This window comes from Canis lupus, chromosome 23 (genome assembly GCF_048164855.1).
Source record: "Canis lupus baileyi chromosome 23, mCanLup2.hap1, whole genome shotgun sequence".
In the NCBI taxonomy this organism is placed as follows: Eukaryota; Metazoa; Chordata; class Mammalia; order Carnivora; family Canidae; genus Canis; species Canis lupus.
In genome coordinates, this window is record NC_132860.1 from 18655495 (window position 1) to 18674539 (window position 19045).

A 19045-nucleotide genomic window follows, 5' to 3' on the forward strand; every position below is an offset into this window, starting at 1 on the left:
AACTATTGTCAAGTGTGGTATGGTCAAATTTGGCCTGGCTTGTAAGGCTTTTATAAAAGCTGTGGTCTTTCTTTCTACTCTTAACCCTTCACTGTTGTCTAATTCAAACCTGACATTTCTGCCAGTCTAGGTGCAAATATTACTTCCTTCCCAGTGCTTTTGTTAACCACCCAGTTAAGGATTTCCCTCCTCTCTGTATTCACTCTTAGAACCTTTGGTTTGGAGCCTCCAAGTGGCACTTATCATATAGTACCTCATGGGGGGATTTTTGTGGGGGTCTTATTTCCCCTACTCAGTTGGAACTGTTTGGAGGCCCAGCACATACTCTTTTGGAATGTAAGAGTCGGAGGGGTCTTGGGATTCTTTTGGCTCAGTTACTTGTTGCATAGGAGGAAGCTAATACCCACGTAGCTAATTGACAGTAGAACCATAATTTCAACTCACATTTGCAGATTTCTGTGCAGAGGAAGGCATTGGTTTGTAATGTGAAATCCAGAGAGGTCTTGGGGTCCCATTGCTAAAGTGTGCACAGATCTGGACCCTTTGCCCTAGATTTCAGGAGGAGGTTAAGAGCTAGCAAATAGGGAAAAGCTCCTGGGAGTGGTGGCTGTGGGTAAAAGACGGTGGTGCAAAGCCTGCCCTTGTGTGGCAGGCCACCTCTCGGGGGACCTGTGGCTTTAGCCCCCTGTTACCTGAGATTCTTCCTGGAGTCCAACCATAATGTCAGTAGTATATGGTTATTTATTGCTGCATAACAAACAGCCTTAAAGTTGGTGGCTTAAAACATTAATAGTCATTTGTTTTGCTCACAAATTGCAATTTGGCTAGGGTTCATTAGGGAAAGCTTGTCTCTATTCCTTGAAGCCTTGGTGACTCAGTGGCTAAGGGCTGGAGTCATCTGAAGACTTGTTCACTTACATGTCTGACTGTTGATGCTGGCAGTCAGCTGGAACCTCAGCTGGAAAACACCTACATGTGGCCTCTGTGTTTGGTTGCACGCTTTTACAGTGTGATGTCTGGATTCCAAGAGTGAGTACCTCAAGAGAACTAGGCAGGAATGCATGACATTCTAATACCTAGCCTCAAGCCTAGGTAGTTGCATGGTGCTATTCTGTTTTACTCTGTTGATGAAGGTGATAAAAGAGCTCTGCACCTAGTTCCAATTTGGTAGTGTGTGTGAGGGTGCTTCCCTGCACCACTAGGCAGTTCTCTGACCACAGCTCGGTGCCCTACAATTCAACTTGAGTCTGAGACTATCTACCAGAGATAGCATCAGATCCCACAGGTTAAGGATCCCTCAGTCCTACAGACTGCCCTTTGCCTCAGATGATAATCTCAAGCCCAGGTTGTTACCTGTGTTTCTGACAGACTGGCTAAACATCAGAAATTCCCACGAACCCCTCCTTGGTTTCATGAATTTACTAGAGTGGCTCACAGAACTCAGGAAACCCGTTTACTCATGAGAATATCAGTTTATTACAAAGGATATTAACGGATACAAATCAACAGCCAGATGAAGAGATACATAGGGTGAGGTCTCAAACAAAGGCCGTTCTGTCCCTGGGAGCTTGGGCCTGGCATAGTGGCATGTAGAAGCATTCTGATTCATCAATCTGAAACCTCTCTAACCCCTGCCCTTTTGGGTTTTCACGGAGGCTTCAGTTACATAGTCATGATTAATGAGATCATTGGCCATTAGTGGTTGATTCCACCTCCAGTCTGTTTCCCCTCCCTGGAGTTCTGGAGAAGAGAACAACAGAAAGTTCTAACCCTCTAATTACAAGGTTGGTTTTCCTGGTTAAACAGAGGCCAGGCTTAGGTGTAGTCCCAAAAGTCACTTCATTTACATGACAAAAGACACCTTGATTGCTGTTATCACTTAGGCAATTCTAAGGGTTTTAGGAGACCTGTGCCAAAAATGGGTCTAAGACCAATTCTGTATTTCTTATTATAAATCACAATATCACACAAGAGGAGGGAAGATCAGTCCCACTTGATGAGAGGACTATCAACTTCACATTTGGTAGAAAGGCATGTGAGATGGGATAGGAGTTGTGGTCACTCTCTTTAGAAAATGCAGTCTAAAAAAAAAAAGAAAAGAAAAGAAAATGCAGTCTGCCGTAGTCTGCCCTCTGATCACAAAAATTCACATCCTTCCCGAATATGAAATACACTCAGTCTCTCCCCTAAGGTCCCAAGTCTATCTTATTAATGGCATCCATGTGAAGTCTAAGATCTCATCATGTATGTCTGGTTTGGGTGTGGATGGAAACTCTTTGGGTACAGTCCCTTTCTTTCAGTGCATGAAGCTCCTTGAGCACTATTCCTCTTGGTGTGAAGGTCTGTAAATGAAAGAGAATATGTACCTGCGCCCGGAATAGCTGGTGGGACAGGCCCAGAATAACTGTTGTAGATACTCCTTTTCAGAAAGGAAAACTGGAGACCACGCAGCTGTGACTGGCCCATTGTAATCCGTACATGCAGTGAAGCACAAGTTAGCAGCTCCTCCGTGAAGTCTTGGTTTTACAGCCCGGGAGGCATTTACCTTGTCTCTGGCTCCACCCTCAGGGCTTTTGGTTCTGTCCTGACTCTGACTCCTTTTCTCTCAAAAGTAGCCCATTCTTACAGGTGAATTCTTGAATTCTTACAGCCCATTCTTACAGTACTTTTCTCCATCTGCTTCATGCCCATAATATTTCACGTGTCCAGATGGTCCACACTTCATTTCAGACCGCCTCTGTGCTTTCCAGTCCCAGCTGATATGCTCCATTTAAGAATTTGATGGGTTCCTTCTGGATCACTTTATTATCCACTGCAGCAGACAGAAGGCACAGGTACAAATCACTTCACCGCGAGCCCCTTCCCGCTTTGGGTTCCCTGTGAGAACGCTCTGGGACCAGGGGTTCTTAAGAGTCTCCGAAGCCTATGCTTCTTAAGGCCACCCTTAAGATCATTAGAAGGCCTTTGGCCTGTCTCTCTGTACAACTCTCGGAGGCAATGCTTGAAACCATTTGTTTAGGTCTTGACAGAGGATTTTTTAGGACTAGACAAAGATCTAGTCCTACTCTAGATTTTTGTTAAAGAGATTTATTGAGGGATAATGAGAATACAGTAAACGGAACAATTTAAAGTGTACCATCTGATTAGTTTACACACCAGCGTACACATACACACACGATAAAACTGCCACCACAGTCTGGAAGCCATTTCTTAATTTGAGAATTTTGTGCTGTCTAGAGAGACAGAAGCTAGTGTTTCTTTCTAACGCAGAAAGCCCTTTCTCATTGCTGTTGCCTTTCAGTGTTGCTTGACAACTAAACAGGCCTTTTTTGGCTCCTCCCTTCTCTCCTTTACTGCGGGCAGCTAAGATATCAGACAGCACCTGGAGTGCTCTGCTTTGAGGTGCTTTAAGCTGGGTCACTGAATTAGGTATATTTCCTATTTTCCGTGTCACTACTGGTGGCAGAATTACCAAACTTTTCAACATTTATGAGGGTCCCCCTTCCTCTAGCTTCTACTAATTTTCTCTTGATTTCCCTTAAGCCCCTCCTGACAGCCTGTTGCTCAGTCCCGAAGTCAGTGACTTAGGTTTTTGTTTCAACAGCCCCCTATTCCTAAGTACCAAAATCTGTTCTACTTACCTAGTGCTACAGAACTACCCCAGAATTTATGGTGTCAATAGCCACTTTATTATGCTCACAGACTTTGTAGCCTAGGCATTCAGAGAACACTGCAGAGATAGCTAGTCCTGCTCCACAGTGTCTGGCACCTTGCCTGGAAAGACTTGAAGGCGTAGGATGACTCACTGACTAGGGGCCAGTATCACCTAGAGGTGTCTTGTCTCATGTCTGGGGGTTGATGTTGGCTATTTTTGGAACCTCAGCTGAGACTGTTAAACACCTATAGGTACCCTCTCTGCATGGTCTGAGCTTCCTCACAGCTTGGGAGATAGGAGGTAGAAGCTGCCGGTTTCTTGAGGCTTGGGTCTGAAAATTGGCACAAATTCATTTCACTTGTGTTCTGTTGGTCAAGCATTCAAGAGAAGGGATGATTTTTATAGGAGGCATGTCAAAGAATTGGGGGACTTTTTTTTTTTTTAAGATTTTATTTAAGACAGAGAGAGAGAGAGAGAGGTGGGGAGGGGCAGAGGGAGTGATAGAGAAAAGCAGATTCCCTGCTGAGCAGGGAGCCTGATGCAGGGCTCAATCCTAGGACCTTGGGATCATGATCTGAGCCAAAGGCAGATGCTTAACTGACTGAGCCACCCAGGTGCCTCCAGGAGACCATGTTTTAAAACCATCACAAGTATCTTTAGTATGGTTTCCTGGAACATTTCTCTCCCTGTTGGCTTTGCATAGTATCTGGTTCTGCTTTGTAGAGCAGTCCCATTTTTACTGGACTAGGGTATTGGGGATATCCCTGGAAGGTATCTTTTTTTCTTTCTTTTTTTTTTTTTTTACCAGCCTCAGGGAAGACTTCCATCTTTTAAATACTCTGAGTTCATTGTGGCTACTACTTAGAGGTCTCAGAGGATCCACAGAAGAGCTCACTCGTCCTCTTTGTGCTTCCCTAGAAATCAGTGGGAAGGCAGGCAGGTATAGCTTTGGTAGATTCTTGTTTGGAAGTGGAAAGGTGACTCAATTTCTGCTCTGACCATACCATTATGATTTCTGCTCTACCATACTACTTAATCTGACAAGCTATGCTTGACCTCAAGAGTCTCTGTAGATGGTGGCCCATAGGTAACCTCACTTGGAGGATGAGGTTATCCTGGATCCATCTGAGATGAGGTTGCTTTGGGAACAGGAAGGCCAAGTTGTGAGTGTCACCCCATCCTTTGGCTTTTTATCCGGACTATCCCAGTGTGGGATGTCAGTGGGAGTTTTTGAGCTGAGCCCCTCCTCTGGCCTGGGGAAAAAGCTTCTGGACTTGCCATGGGACTCCCGCAGCCTTCCTCTCCTTCTCCTTCTTGTGTGCCTCAGAGTACAGCCTTGAGGGAATGTAGTGAGAATGTTGGGTTCACTGTTGGGGCAGTCACTGGTGGGAGGGTGCTGATGTCCACTGAGTCAGCAAGGGCCCATCTTCATTGAACAGCCTTAGAATGGTGAATGGCCAACTCCCAGGCAGTTTCCCCGGGGAGCAGGCTAGACACCTGTTTAGTAGAGACTAAGCATATTGGAAGCTGGGCTCTGCATAACCTCAATCTGCAGACAAGCTTGCTTCATGGCATCCACAGCCCATCTGGTTACCTCTGGGACTATTTCCTGGACCCATGGGAGCCTTCCCCAACTGGCCCCAACTTGGTCCTCTTCCTGATACTGACACACTCAGAAGCCCTGTCACCAGACCATGGTGAGTTCAGAAACCTCTCATTACCAAGGACTAAAATAGCCTTCCTTCCCAGATAGTTTTTGGCTGCACTTGGCAGTATATGGGGCATCCCTTGGCTTGAATGCTTACTGCTGTGGCCCTGATCACTAAGTGAAGGGTTGTGTTGTGTTCTTACGAAACAATACCAGAGGGAGGGGCACATACTTGGCATTTTAATTCTCACTTTCTGTCTATGTATACACATACTGCACATGTTGCTTTTTCTTTAAATTTCTCTTTTCAGAGCAGCCCAGGTGGCTCAGCAGTTTGGCGCTGCCTTCAGCCCAGGGTGTGATCCTGGAGGCTGGGGATCGAGTCCCATCTCGGGCTCCCTGCATGGGGGCTGCTTCTCCCTCTGCCTATGTCTCTGCCTCTCTCTCTCTGTTTTCTCTATGTATTCTCATGAATAAATAAATAAAATCTTTAAAAAATTTTTTCTCTTTTCAAACCCTTAGCTCATTCTCTTTCTTTCCTACTCACTTGTCTTATATATTTGTCTGTATGTGAGTGTTTATTCTCCTCTGTTTTACTTAAATTTCCTTTGCATTCTCCCCTCCCCCTTTCTCTTTTTATCTGTTTATCTTACTCCCCCCACCCCCTTTTTTTATGCCTTACTCCCTGTCCTATAAATGTTGATTTTGGCCAGTCACGTGCTGCAGTGTTGGCATCCATGCCTGTGCTGAGCAGCAGATCTGGCTGCATGCTGACAAGGCGGTGGCATGAGTGCCCAGTTTCAGAGTGTCTATTTCCCCAGAGACAAGCCTGGGATTTTAGAATAAAGAGCAAAAGATGATCAGAGCACAGTTTTAGGTGTCTTTTCGCTGTGCTATCTTTACTTTTATATTTCTTTTACCTGCCTGGAGCTATTTATGGTATTCAAGCACTTTTAAAATGTGTATCATTTTAGCCACACAGATAGTATGTAAGGATACTCAGAGCAAGTGTTTTCCTGCTTTTATGGATAAAGAATTTGAGGCTCAGAGAATTGAGATGACTTTTCCATGAGGACATTCAGAAAGTGAGGGAACCAGGACCAGAGGAAACCCAAGTTTCTAGACTCTTGGTCTGGTATATGAGTTTTGCCTTATGGGAGGGGGCTTTGGGAACCAACAGCCATGCTAGTGTGTACTAAGTGCTTTGTGTAACTTTTTGTGTTGTTCTTCAAGATGTGAAGGTTATAGAATTGGTAGGACTCAGTCATTAAGTAGATCAGTGTGTTTAGGGAAGGAGCTGGGTACAGATGCTTGAAGGAATGGGGAACCAAGAAGAAATCTGGACCTTTTCTCTCCTCTGTGGAACAAGTTGGAAAACATGAAGTAGGGGTATCTAGGTGGCACAGTCAGTTAAGCATCTGACTCTTGGTTTTGGCTCAGGTCATGATCTCAGAGTCATGGGATTGAGCCTCACATTGGGTTCCACACTCCGTGAGAAGTCTGCTTGGGTTTCTCTCTCCCTCTCCTCTTCTCCCCATCCTGCTCTCTCTCTCTTTCTCTCTCAAATAAATAAATTTAAAAAAAGAAAACATGAAGCAGTAAAAGCCAATGGTGGAAGCATATGATGAGACCATGTGAGAAGACATTCAGCACAGGTGGATGGGAATGAGAGCAAATGGGGTTCTTCTATCTAAGGCCAACCCTCCAGATGGGCATTGGATCCCCATCCCCTTTACCACCTGCTTAAGGACATTGCTCCTACATTTGCTCTCTCTCATTCTGCATTGATAGCTTTTCTCTCTACTGGATCATTCCAGTCATCATTTAAGCATGCTGTATCATATCTCCTGGTTCAAATTAACCAACAAAATGCTTCTATTGTACCACGTTCTCCTCTACCCCCCACCTCATTTCCTTGTTCCCCATTTTAGGAAAACCCTTTGAAAGAGATGCCTTGTCTCACCTTCTCATTCCACTTTCTTCAATTCCTTCCACGCAGGCTTCCCTTCCTACCTCTCCACCAGAATCTCTTTTCTCAAGGTCATGGCATCCTCTGTGTTGCTAAATGTAATGATCACCTGTTTCTCAGTCTTCCCCATACTCTGTTGTTAGTAAATTTGACTCAGTTGATCACTCTCTATTTTTTGAAGGTCTCAGGGAATGAGTCTTTATGAATTTCATTCTTCCTTATTACATGCCCTTCTCTGTCATTCTCCACTGGTTCCTCCTCCCTCTACCTGACTTTGAAGTACTGGAATGCTCTATTTCAGTCCTTGAGTTTCTGTAGCTCCTGACTCTCTAGATGAGATCATACAGTCATAGAGTTCCATAGTTCGGCTGTTGTGAATAATGCCGCAGTAAACATAAGAATATATATTTCTTTTTTTGAATTTTTGCTTTCATTTTTGTTGGGTAAATACCCAGTAGTAGAATTACTACATCAGATGGTATTTCTACTTTTCATCTTTTGAGGAACCTCCATACTGTTTAACTAACCATAGTAGTTGCACCAATTGACATTCCTACCAAAAGTGCACAAGGGTTCCCTTTTCTCCATATGCTTGCCAATGCTTGTTATTCTTTGTCTTTTGATATTAGTCATAGTCATATAGTTTTAAATAATATCTATATACTGTAGATGACTCCTGGGTGGAGATTTATAACCCTAACTCTATTTTACTACATGCTCAGGCTGAAAACCTTGACATCACCCTTGACTTCTCTTTGTCTCTCATCCTTTTATCTAATTCATCAGCAAATCCTATTGGCACAGCTCTCAAAATAGATTCATCTCTTCTGCTCCATTCTAATACAAGCCATAATAATCTCTTGCCTGGATTATTGCAGTACACTTTAGGTAGTCTCTTTGCTGCCATGCTTGCATCCCTGCACTTTATGTGTCACTTTATATGTGACATCAGAGCATATCATTTTTCTGCTCATACCTTTCAAGAACTTCCTTTCTCTCTCAGAGTAAAAGCCCAAGTCTTATTATTGGTCCATAGGGTCTTTTGGTGCCTCTCTGACTAATCTCCAACCCTATCCTCTTCTCACTCCACTCTGACCACACTAGGCTTTTTGCTGCCCTCAGAACACAGTATGTAGTTGCCTCAAGCTTTTGCCCTGTTGCTCCTTTGCCTGCAGCATTTCTCCCCTGAATAAACACAGTGTTTACTTGCTTAAGGTTATATTCACATCATCCCTGGCAGAGGGGCCTGCCCTGATTTCCCTTACTGTGAATCTCTCTCCTTTTTCCCTGCTTTATTCTTCTGCATTGTCTCCATATCCATCTCTCAGTGTTGGTTTGTTTGTTGTCTGTTCACCGTAAACAAGTAAAGCCACACTGCCTCTCTCCACCAGACTATAACCTATAGAGAGACTTTGTCTAATTTTAGTCTCTGCTAATCCTTGATGCCTAAAATAGCACCTGGTATATATTTGGATCCAAGCACCACCATTCATGTGGCCACAGTTTCCCATTGCCCATCAAGGGGGCAGGATTATTTTACTTTCACTGCCAGGCTGCATTTGAGAAACTAGAAAGTAGCTAGCTGGGACTGGCCCCTACGAGTGAATGAGCACCCCTTCCCATCCATGCCCAGGAGATGCCACCTGCCATGTAAACACTGCCACGAAGAACCATGCATCCTCATTGCCATATCCCTCCTTAAGCCTCCTTGTTTTCTAGGTTAACAGGTTGTTCTGAGCCCTCCTTCAACTTGGGGCAAAGACTGATGGAAGCTGATTCTATTCTTGGGATTATGGAACTAGTTCCATTTGCAGGGAGTGCTTAGAGGAGATTCTCATGCCAGAGGTCCTAGTAGAGAGAGCGAGATCCAAATATCCAGACCATGGAAGCTAGTCTGTGGGGAAGTTGAAGAGACAGGCACTGGGGATAGAAGGTCCAGGGCAGTGTGGTTCTGCAGTGGGATAGGGCAGGCCAATTATGCACAAGGCTGACCTTTCTCACCTGCATCATTTTACTATTACAGCATAGAAAACCACCCAAAAACTTAGTGGTTTAGAACACTTTATTACTTCTCATGCATTTACTGGGCACTCCCTCTACTGGTTTCCTCTGGAGTCTCTCATGTAGCCAAGTTCCGTTGGGTCCAAGGTGACCTCACTCCCCTGTCAAGCTTTTACTGGGGCTGGCTTCTGGCTGCGGGGGCCTCAGTTTAACTCCACATGGCCTCTCATCCTTTAAAAGACTAGACTGGCTTCCTAACATGACAGTCTCAGGGGAGCATTCCAGGTATATGAAGGGGGATTCTGCAAGGCCTCTTGAGGCCTCAAATTTGAGATTTAGCTTAATTTCTACTTCATTCTGTTGGTCAAAGCAAATCACAAGGTCAACCTAGACTTTGAAGGGCAGGAAAATAGAATCACCTTTTGATACCGTGAGCCACAAAGGATTTACAACCATTTTAAATGTACTCCTTTCTCCTTCCACCCGAGATGTTCAGAATCCAAGGACAAAGATAAGCTCTTTGTTCTAGGTGTTAGCCACCAAGGTCAACACTTGATGTGTTTTGTGCCTATTCCTTATAATAACCCCCTGAAATGTGTGTTCTTTTAACCTCCATTTTAACAGATGAAGATACTGGGGTTTAAAGAGCTAAAGTTATTTGCTCCAAGTCACAGAACTTGTTGGTGGCTACTCTGAAACGTGAACCCTAAGGCTTTATAATGTTCTTACCCTCTTTTGAGAACAAGTGGCTTAGCATTCCTGGTGAAAAACTTAATACTAATGATACTTAACAGTCATAGTGAGTTATAGTATATGATATCAGTTCACATCCATAGTCTCATTTGCCCATTATGACAACCCTGTGATGTAGTCAGAACAATTTTGAGGAATTGAAACTAAAGGCTTCAGGGCAGCCTGGGTGGCTCAGTGATTTAGCACTTGCCTTTGGCCCAGGGTGTGATCCTGGAGACCTGGGATCGAGTCCCACATAGGGCTCCCTGCATGGAGCCTGCTTCTCCCTCTGCCTGTGTCTCTGCCTCTCTCTCTCTGTCTCTCATGAATAAAAAAAAAAAAAAAAAAAAAAAGAAACTAAAGACTTCAGAGTGAGTGGCTTTGTCTCTGGTCACATTTTTAAAAAGGTAGAATCAGAAACATGGAGAGAAAGCGGTAAGTTCTACCATCAAGTGAGTATCGCATGAGGGCAAGGACTTATTTATGTTGTTTATGAATTTATCCCTAGGACCTTGGAGTGAGTGAATGCTGCCTCCTCTGTGAAGAACCTGGGGTTGCCTGGGCTCCGTGTCAGTCTGGCCAGGCCCATTCTTCCCTCTCGAGCTGCTAGAGCACACTGGGCCTGGCCCACGTGGGAAGGTGGTGCAGGGAGCAGAGCACCTGTAGCCCTGGCCGCAAATCAGCCATGATACAAAGACCAGAACCTTTAAGGAGAAGGGCCAGGCTCTTCTCTTCATGAAAGGAGAGAATGTAAACTCCAGTTAAAGCAGGCTAGGTATTGAGGCATTGAGCGAATTTCTTACCCAGTGTAGATTTCTGCATGTTGGAACTACTAAGGGAAGTTAGAGAATCACTTGTTTTGAAAGCATGCTGGAATCAGACAGGCCTTACCATATTTCTTTCCCACCTGTGGGAGCCATGCCATACACACCTGTCTCCCTCCCCCCACATAAGTACAGTGCCTTCATGGCCTAGTGAATTCTTACCTTGGGGGTTGAGGAGACATGTTCCCAGGGGAGCATATATCAGACTGTCTGGAGAGATGAGGCATATGCAGGAGGCTTCCTTTAGATGCCTGTGCTCGCCCACTAGCATTTCTGTTTCCTGAGGACATGAATTTTTGTCTCTTTTATTTATTCTTGTGTCTAGGGCCTAGAGCAGGCCCTGGCACATCGTAGGTGCTCACTAAATACCATTGAATGAATAAACACATGTTAAGGTTGTTTTCTATTTTTTTTTTTTTTTTTAAGGTTGTTTTCTATTAAAGGCATCTTCTCCCCCCTCCAAAAGAGAATAATGGAAATTTAGAGTCCTTTGTGGAGTCCAGACACTTCTGGCTTACAAGGCTGGACTAATGACCTTTGGCATCCATGTTTCTATGAAGTAAATGAGGGACTTAAGGCCTCCCTTGATTGTGAGTAGGTTGGGATCTCCCCAGGCTCAAGCTTGGCGCATTGCCCTGTTGCTGCCTACCCTAGGGAGTGCTGAGGCTTATTCTTTTCACACATCCTTGCTAAGCAGAGTCTCTGGTCATCGGCTTGGCTGGGCACTGAATTTCTCTCATCTGTGCCCATGTACACGTGGGATGGCTCTTGTTTGACTTGCCCTTTTAAAAACAACTTAAGCATGTTGAGGTTTCCTGTTGATCGGGGGCAGCCAGAGGCTATGACCCAACAGGGAATTGTCGGCCAATCCCTGACTCACCCAAGCTCCAGTTTTCTGTGTGTGAGCAAGCAGTGACAGCAGGCTGGCTCGAGGGCAGCTGGCTGCCTTCCTGTGGGTGGCATGGCACTCGAGCCTGTGAGGCTACCGCCCAGCTTTAAGGGCCATAGCATTAGGGTCAGGTAGGCCTTTGTAGCATGCGGTGTTGGCAAGACCCTGCTGTCTTTGAACTGAAACTGTTCGAGAAGAGCGCTGAAAGTTGACGGTGGTTACCCTGGCAGACAACTAGAAAAGTGCACTGCAAGGGAAGTCTGCTCATGGTTCTTGTCAATAAGCTCACCTTTACCTTTTCCTTTCTTTATTTATCCTTCATTCACTGAGCACCTTCTAGATACTGAGGATGTGTCCTCCCACCTGGAAGAGACTGTGGACTAGTAAGGAAGAGGTCTAGAGGTCTCGAGGGGGAACAGTTCCCTGATACATATAAATGCCACATTTGGGACAGGGCTGTGAAAGGTTCTCTGAGAGCTTCTCCTGGGTTATGTCCAGGAGCTTAGGCATTTCACAAGGATGGCAGAGGCCACTGCCCCCCTCTTGAGAGGGGCAGCATAATACTCTATAAGTTCCTGTCCTGGCTTCCCCACTCACCAGCTGAGGGGCCTTGGATGAGGTATTTAGCCTTTCTGTGGCTCACTGGTTTTCATTTGTAAAGTGGAGGCAGTAATAATAAACAATAATAATTGTGTAGAGTTTTTGTGAAGACTAAATGAGTTCATAATATGTGTAAAACCAGTTATTTAGAACTCTTCCGCATATGCACCAAGACCTATATGTGGATTTAGTGCTGAGGAGTGGCTGGTGCTCATTTGAAGGGGCGCTGCCACTGGAGGGTGGAGCCGCCTGAGGAGGTGGCCTCTGCTCCACAGAGGCATCTTTGCTGACAGAGCAGAGAGGACTCTTTGTTGAGGGACCCTTCTGATGCTTTTTGAGACCTTCAGGGATCTGAATTCTGGTCAAGACAGTATGTTGTGCTGCTAACAGAAGTTTCAGGGGAGATGGGGAATTGTTCAGATCCAAGGGCTCAGGTGTATATTTGGGGTGCCTCAGGAAGTAGGTGCCAGAGATGCTCTCTAGCGGCTCCTGAGAACCCAACACCAGCATTCCTTCCCAGTGCCATGTTCCTTGAGGCTACGTTGGAATATTTATACCGTGGAGTTTGGCGCATGGTACAGATATGTGCTTTCTCTTTCAGAGGGCAGATCGCTAAACATTTCGCAGCACACCCCTGGCCTTACTGCTTCCCTAGCTGGCAGGGGTTGCTTCTTGGGCTTCTCTCACCTGACACAGAGCTGGCCTCTGTCCCAGACGGGGCTCAGGGCCTCTGGGATTGAACTGGGCAGAGAGACCCATTGAGTTTGCCCTGCGGTGGATACAGAGCTGTTCCTCTCGTTGAGGATGGCTTCAAAAGGTGTATTACTTGGAGCTTGGGTGTCCTACAGGAAAGAGATATGGAGTGCTCCAGAAATAGAACACCGTGCCTCTGGCTGTCAGGCCACTCACTGCCATGTTCTCTTCTTTTCCTGTTTTCATTTTTGCTGCTTTTAGGTCTCAGTCAGTCTCTCCACCTCCAGTCCTGTCCCCACCAAGGAGTCCCATCTACCCGCTCAGTGATAGCGAGACGTCTGCCTGCAGGTACCCAAGCCGCTCCAGCTCCCGGCTGCTCCTCAAGGACTGGCACCCCCGTGATCTTTCACCCCCAGATCCTCAAGCTCCCTCCCCAGACACTTCACCACCCGTCTGTCCCCTCAAGACCACCAACTTCAGTGATTTGGACAGAAGCCCTTCGGTGTGCAAGAGAGAGGACCAGAAGGACGGTGTCCTGGGGGCAGCCCAGGATGTAGAGGGAGTAGCTGCTTGCCTCCCCCTTGCCCAGAGCACCCCATCCCTAGGGCCAACAACCGGCCCACGGAGTTGCTTTCTGAACCGCACTGGCACCCGTGCCCACAGCCTGGGCATCCGGGAGAAGATCTCAGCATGGGAGGGGCGCCGAGAGGCTTCGCCCAGGATGAGTGTGTGCGGGGAGAAGCGGGAGGGCTCTGGGGGCGAGTGGGCGCTCAGTGAGGGTTGTCCCAGCGTGGCGCCATCCCCCTGCAGCTCAGAAAAAGCCTTCGATTTCAAGGGCCTCCGGAGGATGAGCAGGACCTTCTCAGAGTGCTCCTACCCTGAGACCGAGGAGGAGGGAGAGGCGCTCCCTGTCCGGGACTCTTTCTATCGGCTGGAGAGACGGGCAGGCCGGGGTGAGCCTGGCGCCTTCCTCAGGGGGCACGGCAGCAGGAGAGAGAGCTCCGCAGTGCTGAGTCGGATCCAGAAAATTGAACAGGCCCTGAAGGAGCAGCCGGGCCGGGGCCTGCCCCAGCTCCCCAGCAGCTGCTACAGTGTAGACCGAGGGAGAAGGAAGACTGGGACCTTGGGCACCTTGGAGGAACCGACGGGGAGCACGAGTGTGAGCACTGGCAGCCGGGCAGGAGGAGTGGCCGGAGTTGGGGGGGAGGCAGGCCCACCCCTGGAGAGGGAAGGCAGTGGCTCCACTAAGCCAGGGACCCCTGGAAATAGCCCGAGCTCTCAGCTGCTGCCATCCAAGAGCTCCCCTGATCCCGCTGTGAACCCTGTCCCCAAACCCAAGCGCACCTTTGAATATGAGGCTGACAAGAACCCCAAGAGTAAGCCAAGCAATGGTCTACCTCCTTCGCCCACACCTGCTGCTCCACCCCCCCTGCCCTCCACCCCAGCCCCACCAGTCACTCGGAGACCCAAGAAGGACCTGCGTGGTCACCGCAAGTCCCAGAGCAGGTAACGAATGCTCCTCCAGTGTCGCAACAGGCGGGCACAGTGGCTTTCTTTTCAATGGAAGATGCAGAAGCAGACTGTAACTGTGGGTCGCAGCCAGGACTGCTCCCTAGGTCCTGAAGCAGTGAATAATTGTCAGGTGGTAACATGAGTTAGGTGAAAAAGAGATCACTCTACCCTTGCAGGATAACGATACATAAATGTGAGTGCGAGGGTGGAAGCAGTTCTTTCAAATGCTGTCTACTGAAGGTGTGGGTAGATTTGGCCTTTGGGGGATAGTCGGGCTGTGTCTTGAGCCCTGTTGGAATTTCCTTCGTCCCTGTGGGAGGGGTAGGGCCACCTTCCTTTTAGATAAAAGGACTACTAGTAGGATCTTAGCCTCATGACCACCTGAAATGCCAGCATTAGAAACTTATTTCTTTGAGGGAAGCACCATCCGAATACTGCATGTTGTCATTAACATGGTAGATTGATATATTTAAGGTGATTTTCTCTTTCCTGAGGGCTTCCTGGCATTTAGGGACCCTGGCCCTAGAGGGAGAGGGGATCCTTGGATCCTGAAAGGGGAGACTGATGGAAAAAGGAGTCAAAGAACATTCTACTGGTTTCTTGGTCATGTCTGAGATGACTTGTCCTGACACTCTCATTGGCTTCCTGGTCAGTCTCAGCACTCCTGACCCTGGACTACCACAATTATAGCTGCTGGGGTTGGGAAAAGTTGACAGGTGTCTTTTTCTCTGAATTGAGGTAGGCTGGCGGCCTGCCTCCTTGGGAGAACCTATCCCCTTCTCCCTCACTGCCTTTCTCTTCTAAACCAAAGTCAGATGGCATTTGGGTTTATTTCGCTTCTTGGGGTTCTTCCATTGGACCCCAATTTCAGGCTGCATCCAGCATAACCCATCTCATATAGATAACTGGAATGAGAAGAAGTTCAGCCATGAGAAGAAAACATCAGAAAGTTTCAGATCCATGGGCCAGAAGAGCCCTTGGCTAAGGGTAATCCAATGTTTTGGTTCACCCCAGTGTGCTCACTGGCTTTTAAGTCTTTAACAACCTGCCAAGAGTGTTTGCTTTGTTCTTATTTATCCATTTTTATAAACACCCATGGAGAGCCTGCCATGCACCAAACCTTGTACTGGTTAAGGGGACACAGGGTCAAATAAGATATGGTTTTTCCATTCTTCCATTCTTGATGTGGTACAGGAGATAGATACACAAATAAATCCTAGATGCTGCTCTGTGTGATGTGAATCCCTGTCAGCGTAGGGTGCTAAAGAGACCTAAAGGAAGAGGCAGCTAAATTAGGCTGGGGAGTGATGGAAGCCTCCTTATAGGGGGGGTTGCTGAGCTAAATTTAGAAAAGCAAAAAATTTGCATTTAGCTAGGTGGAAAAAGGGAGTGCAGGAGAGTACATCAGCCTGAAGGTTTTATACATACTCCCACACACATTACATTTATACATAACATACACACACACACACACACACCCCATATATGGTAGGGTCACTTCACATAAGAATTAACTTCGCAAATTGAAACATCTGTGCTCTTGGGGTGGGGGGAAGACCATTCAAAAAGTGCAGGGTATTTTATTTGCCTGTTCAAACAGTGGACATATTCCCTTGATCATGAGATGGTGAGTTTGTTTCTATTGTGTAAGGTATGAATCTTATATTTAATATACCTTACTTTAAAAAATGCATGCCAAATGTTTCTTCAGGTATTCAACAGAAGGGAAAGAAATCTGTTAAAAAGTCCGGAGAAACTGACTGTATTAGTCTTAATCAAAGACACCGTGTTGGTCTTCAGTGTGGTGCCTACCTAAGGGATTTTCAAGGGTAATTTGGCTGAACATGATTTGTATCTCATTTACTGACTCAAGAACTATGTTTATCCATGAGAGCTTCATCTCAGACCAGTAGTTTCTGTGGGCCCGCATTCAGGAACCACTGCACTCAACCATTGGATATTTAACTCAGTGAGAAGTCTGGGTCAGAGACAGATTTGTGACCCATCATGGTAAGAATGGTAGATTCAGCGATGGCCATCAGTATTTGGCCCCCAAAAATACATAGTGAGAAAGAGAATCCTGAAGACAGGACTGAGAGACCCTGGCATTTAAAAGACAAGTAGAAAAGGTGAATCTCTCTCAAGATCCTGAAAAGTAATTGCCAAAGACGCTATTGACTATGTCATAGAGGCGAAGGAAGGAGAGTGCCAATATAGAGTGTTCAGCTGTGTCCAGTGCTCCAGAGTAGCCAGGCAAGCTGAGAACAGAATGTGGTTTTAGGACACCATTCGTCCTTGACTTGTACCCTAACCTAAGACTCTCGTGAATTTTTCATTAAACAAGAGAGAAAGGCTGAAATGTCTAATGGTACCCAGAAGAGGAGGGAGGTGTTAGTGGGTGGGAGGAGGTCTTCAGTCCGTGCCTCTCCTTCCCACCCCCCACCCCCCAGGAGCCTGCTGGCAGCTGCCTTGGAGAGAGAGAGAGGATGCAGCAGGGGTCAAGTCTTAAATAATGGAGGGGAGGAGTAGAGAGTACAGTGGGCTCAAGCTGTCTGAGGTGCTAACAAGCTGTGGTTTGGAAATTTCTGCAGTAGAGGGGATGGCCATTTGCAGTATGGAAAGGAGCAGGTGACTAGCTGAAGGGAAGTTGGGTCTTGGAAGTAGCTTGACTAAAAACGGTCCTCCTAGTTCCACCTCAGAAGCACTGTGATTTCTTTGGAGGTCTCAGCCTTTTTTTCTTCCAAAAACCCATCAACCACTAGCTGCTTCCCGACTCCCAAACAGCCCTGGGCATCACCCGGCCACTGTTGAGCCCTTACCCCCTGTTTAGATCAAGAGCCCTTGCCAGGATGCAGGCATGATGGGGGAGTCCAGAGGCAGAATGGGTACTCCATTCTCGTGGTACTGGCAGGTGCTTCTCAAGGATGATATGCTCCAGGCCTTGGAGGCCCAGGTCAAAAGCTGACACCCTGGAGCCAGACAGCCTGGGTGAGTCCTGCCTCTTGTCACTTCATCTCCCTGAGCCTCCGTCTCCTCATTCATAAAATGGCACAAGAGCTCGTAGGAATATTGTGAAGATTAATGAGGTACACGTGTGTTTGCTACAGCATCTGACACATAACACCCTTCTTAGCCGTGGGAGTTGTTACTGGCATTATTTGCAGGCACTCAGTCTGGGACTTCTCAGACCATTTTCTCCTCATTTGAATGGTAAGTTTTGGTCTGTCTTGATGCATTGCTTGGTATCTGGTTGATGAGGAGGACCTCTGGTCTTTGCTGTTGCCCACTCCCCCAACAAGGCAGTGGAATCTAGTTTTGATGGAATGATTCCTGCTCTTGTTATCCACAGAAAATCCTTTGAGTTTGAGGATGCATCCAGTCTCCAGTCCCTGTACCCCTCTTCTCCCACTGAGAATGGTACTGAGAGCCAACCCAAGTTTGGATCCAAAAGCACTTTAGAAGAGAATGCCTATGAAGATATTGTGGGTAAGCTGTGGCTGAGGTGGTGGGGTGGCTCATCTCTGGGGGCTGCAGGACAGGAACAGGAGGGACACTCCCAGCTTCCGCTTTATTCACCATAGGCAGATTTGGCCCAGCTTCTGGAACTTCTCGAGAAAATGGGCACCAGAGGAAGCAGCTTAGCAAAGACTGAGCAGCTAAGAAATTAAAACCTGACCTTGAATGAACTGAAACCCACAGGGCTTCTGGGACCACAAAAAAGGGAAAAACCACATCATCCTTTTTTAATTTTTAGAAGGCTTCCTTAGTTGTGTGTCCTTCCTTAGCTGTGTGTCCTTAGGCAAATCACTTATCTGAGGCCTTTGTCTTCTCTTACGAAGTGATGATGATGATGTTAGAGTGTTGGCGATAATGGTGATAATAGTAATAATACTTCAAAGGATTATTGTTAGGACTCAATGAAATAAAATGTTTATCCACATACCTAGCACAATGCCTGGTCCTTGGTATCTCTCTCTCCTACTTTCTCTTAAAGCAAGTGGTGTCGAGAAAGCATCTGCTTGCAAACAAGCTTAGCCCTCCTCAGTTTCACAGATGCTGACAGAAGACACAAGACTCTTGGATTGGAGACAAAGGACTTTATTACTCACGACACAGCAGGCAGCATGAGCTCTGTGTTCACATGGGTTCCCGTGATGCCAGGTCACATGAGCAGTGTGGAGGAGGTCCAGGTAGAGGGTGTACATACATTGGGTCTGTTTCCAGCTGAGGAGCTCCAAGCTTAAGGAACCAGTCTTTTCAGGGAGTGGCCAGCAAACGTGTCCAACCTTTGCCCCACAAAGAGACATTATCTTTGTCCTGGTCAGGAAACAAATCTGCCTCTACCCTGGAGAGAGACACTCTCTTTGTCTTCTAAGGTCATTTGCTATACGTCTGTGAAATAGTATTGCAGATAGTTCATTCTTCTTACTCACAAGTCAGAAATGTAAGGTGCTGTGGAGGATTGTCCTTCAACAACTGAGAGGACTCAGTATTGGCAAACTTGTGTTCCAGAGTCCACGAA

The 19045-nt window shown here is 46.7% G+C and overlaps 1 protein-coding gene across 11 annotated transcripts in view; it reads left to right on the plus strand.

The window, feature by feature from the left end:
* Window positions 1–19045, plus strand: part of DENND2B (DENN domain containing 2B) — a 169908-nt gene that overhangs the window by 121298 nt on the left and 29565 nt on the right. For 9 of the 11 annotated variants that reach the window (XM_072794151.1, XM_072794145.1, XM_072794147.1 and 6 more), the window contains 2 exons: window positions 13273–14517; window positions 17873–18009. In XM_072794151.1, coding sequence (XP_072650252.1) covers window positions 13273–14517; window positions 17873–18009 — 1382 coding nt within the window. The remainder of the gene's footprint in view (window positions 1–13272; window positions 14518–17872; window positions 18010–19045) is intronic. The other 2 variants (XM_072794154.1, XM_072794155.1) reach the window with 1 other exon arrangement.